Below are 3476 nucleotides of genomic sequence, written 5' to 3'. Positions count from 1 at the left end.
AATAGGCACAGGACGCTTGTCCCACCCACCCTTATCATTTGTGTGCAGCATCTGTGCTCACGCCTGTAACCCCACAGCATCCTGTGGCAAAGCCCTGCTCTCCTGCATCCAGATAAGCTCAAGGTCTCAAACCAAGGCACCTGAATCACCCCTAAAGTCACTTATTGATTTTCTCTAAGTTATTTATTAGACCAGAAGGCTGCTTCCATCCTCACACTGCCCACACAGGGACAGCTCATTACAGATTTATAAATATATATATATTTAATGGGAATACACGTCGCCACGTTGCGCCATGGTAATTTTTTTCTGCAGACTGTTATAACCTGACCAGTTCTCTCTGAAATTTGCAGGCTAGAAGGAAAATGATGAAAATGTTACCTTTTTTCCAAAGTGGTCCTATTGGGATGCGCAATGGATCAGAGGGTTGCATTGGAGTAAACGGGCAGCTTGAAGACCCTTCAGCATCAGCAGCGGAACAAGTCCCTGCCTATCCTGAACCTGCTGGAGGTGAGATCTGGTCCAGGTTCCAGGAGAAGATGAGTGAAAGGCCTGAGGCTGCCTGCAGACCCTCACGGGCGTCCTCCATCACCAGCAACGGGAGCTGCGCCTCTGCCGGGGACAGCCCCGAAAAGGGGAAGAAAGGAATAAAGGGGATCCTGGCGAGCGCCCTGAAGAAGATGAAGAAGACCAAGCCACCCAGTGGTGAGTGCTCCCCCATCGTCCCTGCAGCGCCCCATAGGCTGTGGTTGTCTCTAGAGGGGCTGCACAAGGTGTCCCCTTGGGGAACAAGCGCACCAAAGGGTGCAGCGAGGTCTTTCCCGGGGCTGATATCTGAATATACAGCTCATGGGCACCATCCCTGCAGGGAGCTTGGAGAGGTAGAGAAATACCCACTTAGAGAAACCCAAAACTGGAGAAGAAACTGTCCCTTGGCCCTTCCAAGGCTCAGGTGACACATCTCCTCATGTGGTTCATAAGTGTCCCCTTGGGGACGTGGTTTATGGTCATGGTGGGGTTGGGTTGGCATTGGACTGGATGATCTCAGAGGTCTCTTCCAACCTCAATGACTCTGTGATTTTTATAAACTTAGCAAGCTGTACCTTAAAATAAGTTCATTTTTTAGTCCTGTCTCCTTTACTCGGGAACTCTTACAAAGTCTCCCTGTTTTAGTACAAATCACCTCCTTTCCAGGTGAGCCTTTACCTGGTGAGTTGGCTTCTCTTTCTCCATGTGTCAGTGTTTTCCCTCAGTGGTTGTTGTCCCTCTCGGCCTTGAATTTGCCCAGTTAAATGAACCAAGTCCACTGCAAACAGGCCCCTCATTTGCTACATCCCAGGGTCATATGTGGCGTTTTCACCGTCCTCTCACAGCAATGATTTCTCCAGGCATCTCTCTTCCTGCTCCATCTCCAGCTGATTCAACTTGCAGCAGAAAATCCCATTTGTTGCTCAGTGACTTTTGTTCTATTGAATTTGCATCGTATGCTTTGTGCTATTAAATTTCAGCCCATTTACTAATCAAGTTGTCCCGTTGTTCCTGCCCTCAGTTTAGATAATATCCCTGAATTTTCTGTCATCAGCAGATGCCAACAGGGCACTGCCAGGAGAACATGGAGTGAGAGGCAAGCCTTCTCCACCCAGGGTTTTCCATACAAACCTTACGTGCCCGACAACATTTATTTACACAATATAACGTCTCCACTTTATCAGTTTCCCAGATTGCGCCGTATCGAGTAGGTCAGCTCAGTTGTGTTTATCCTGCCCGCTAAATGTGTCCTCCAAAACAATTTCACAGGTCAGATTGTGCCAACCTATTTCTGGACAGCCCACGTGGTATTTCCTCTAGCACGTCTTATTTAGCTCAGCTTTCCGCCTGTGTTTTCTTTCTAAAGCCGCGCTTCTCACTTGAGGTCACAGGAATGGGAAGGGAGATAATAAATAATGAAATTAAACGCCCCACAAATCTCAATTTTGGAAAAATGTTGTGAATATCTGACAATATGCAATGTACTGGTGCTAGGTATTCGAATTTCCATTGCCCCAGTTAGAGGCAGGCTGGAAATAATCTGATCTTTATATAAGCAGGAAGATTTTCTGAAGGAGTCTGAGATTCTAGAAATTACAAAATCAAATAATATATAAAATTATAGAAATAGTAATAAATATGTATTACATGACTTTATATAAAATAGAAACGGAAATCTTTGCTATTGGGTAAAGAAAGGCTGTTCTTCTTCCGCCAGTCAAGCAAATCATGGATCTCCTTGAAGAGCAGAAGCTTTGCGAGGCCGCCCAGCACCTGAGTGTCCTGGAGAAGAGCGTGTCCAGCAGCGGCAGCGAGGAGGGCCTGAACGCCAGCCCGCAGGACGTCGAGTCGCTCCACGAAGTGCTGAAGCACAAAGTTTTCAGCATCTTGAAAGACTCCGTACCCCTGGCCAAAACCAACCCCGAGCTGCTGCTGCAGGCCGTGGAGGCGCTGAAGGAGCAGGAGAAAGAGGATCAGAATTACACCTCCGTTACACCACTGGACCAAACCACGCAGTTTAGACCTCGGAAATGGAAAGAGCTTTGGATGGCTACGGTGGAGGAGTCGGTGGAGACTCGAATGAGGGACACGAGCCGTACTCCTAGGACTGAGAACCTCTCTACGGTCGGCCAGAACCTCCTGCACATGGGGAAGACGATGAAAGAAGATTTGACGGTAGTTGTAAGGAACATTAAACAGCTTTATCCTCCTGAGTTTGATGTCTTCGGCACATACGCAGAGCTCTACCACAATTATTTTGCCTCCCAGGCGAAGAAAAGTGCCGAGTCTCATCTGGAGGACAAGGATATTTACCTCCTCCTCTCGTGGGTACACAACATCTATCCAAAGTAAGTGAGGCTTTTACACACTGGTGATCGATACTGGTTTTCTGGCTGCACACCACACATTTTTGTGATTTATGAATCACTGCCATCACCGGTACCTGGCAAGGCTTTAGTGCCGCCGGTGTCATGTTGAGGCACACCAGGCTGTGTGTCATGGTTTACTGGGACAGAATGAGAGTCAGTTCTCTGGTGAGGAAAAGTGCAATTTTGTAAGGACTACAACTCTATTTAATGGGAACACAGCGATAAGACTTTGTTATGGTTTCAGCTGATGCTGGTTTGTGATGCTCAAGGTCCTCAGTGGCCTTGAGATAACCAGGGGCAGAGGCTGGGGGAAGCAGAAAGCCAGGGGAGTTGACCCCAGGCCAACCATGTAATGCTATTCCATGCCATAAACATCACATGCACTATGAATTGGGGAGTTTGCTGGGGATGGACCTTCTTCTCCTTCTCCCTCCTCCTCCCCTTTTCCATGGCTGACATCTCAAGAGGGATTTATCTACCATCCTACCCCTGAGGCCTACACCCCCACAACATTAGCTAAGTACAACTCTGTGTACTTTATATCACTACTATTATTAATATTATTTATTATTATTATTA

The 3476-nt window shown here is 47.4% G+C and overlaps 1 protein-coding gene across 1 annotated transcript; it reads left to right on the top strand.

Moving 5' to 3' along the window:
• Positions 1-365: 365 nt before the first annotated feature.
• LOC104537379 (tumor necrosis factor alpha-induced protein 2-like) lies at positions 366-2880 on the top strand (the record flags this gene model as incomplete). Its single annotated transcript, XM_010180232.1, is given in 2 exon segments — positions 366-705; positions 2246-2880. Coding segments are annotated over 2 exon segments (975 nt in total), but the record flags the coding sequence as incomplete, so codon positions are not given.
• Positions 2881-3476: the final 596 nt, after the last annotated feature.

The sequence above is a fragment of the Mesitornis unicolor genome, unplaced genomic scaffold (genome assembly GCF_000695765.1).
Source record: "Mesitornis unicolor isolate BGI_N332 unplaced genomic scaffold, ASM69576v1 scaffold43442, whole genome shotgun sequence".
In the NCBI taxonomy this organism is placed as follows: domain Eukaryota; kingdom Metazoa; phylum Chordata; class Aves; order Mesitornithiformes; family Mesitornithidae; genus Mesitornis; species Mesitornis unicolor.
Note: the sequence above shows the minus strand (reverse complement) of the source record. Positions and strands in the feature narration are given on the sequence as shown.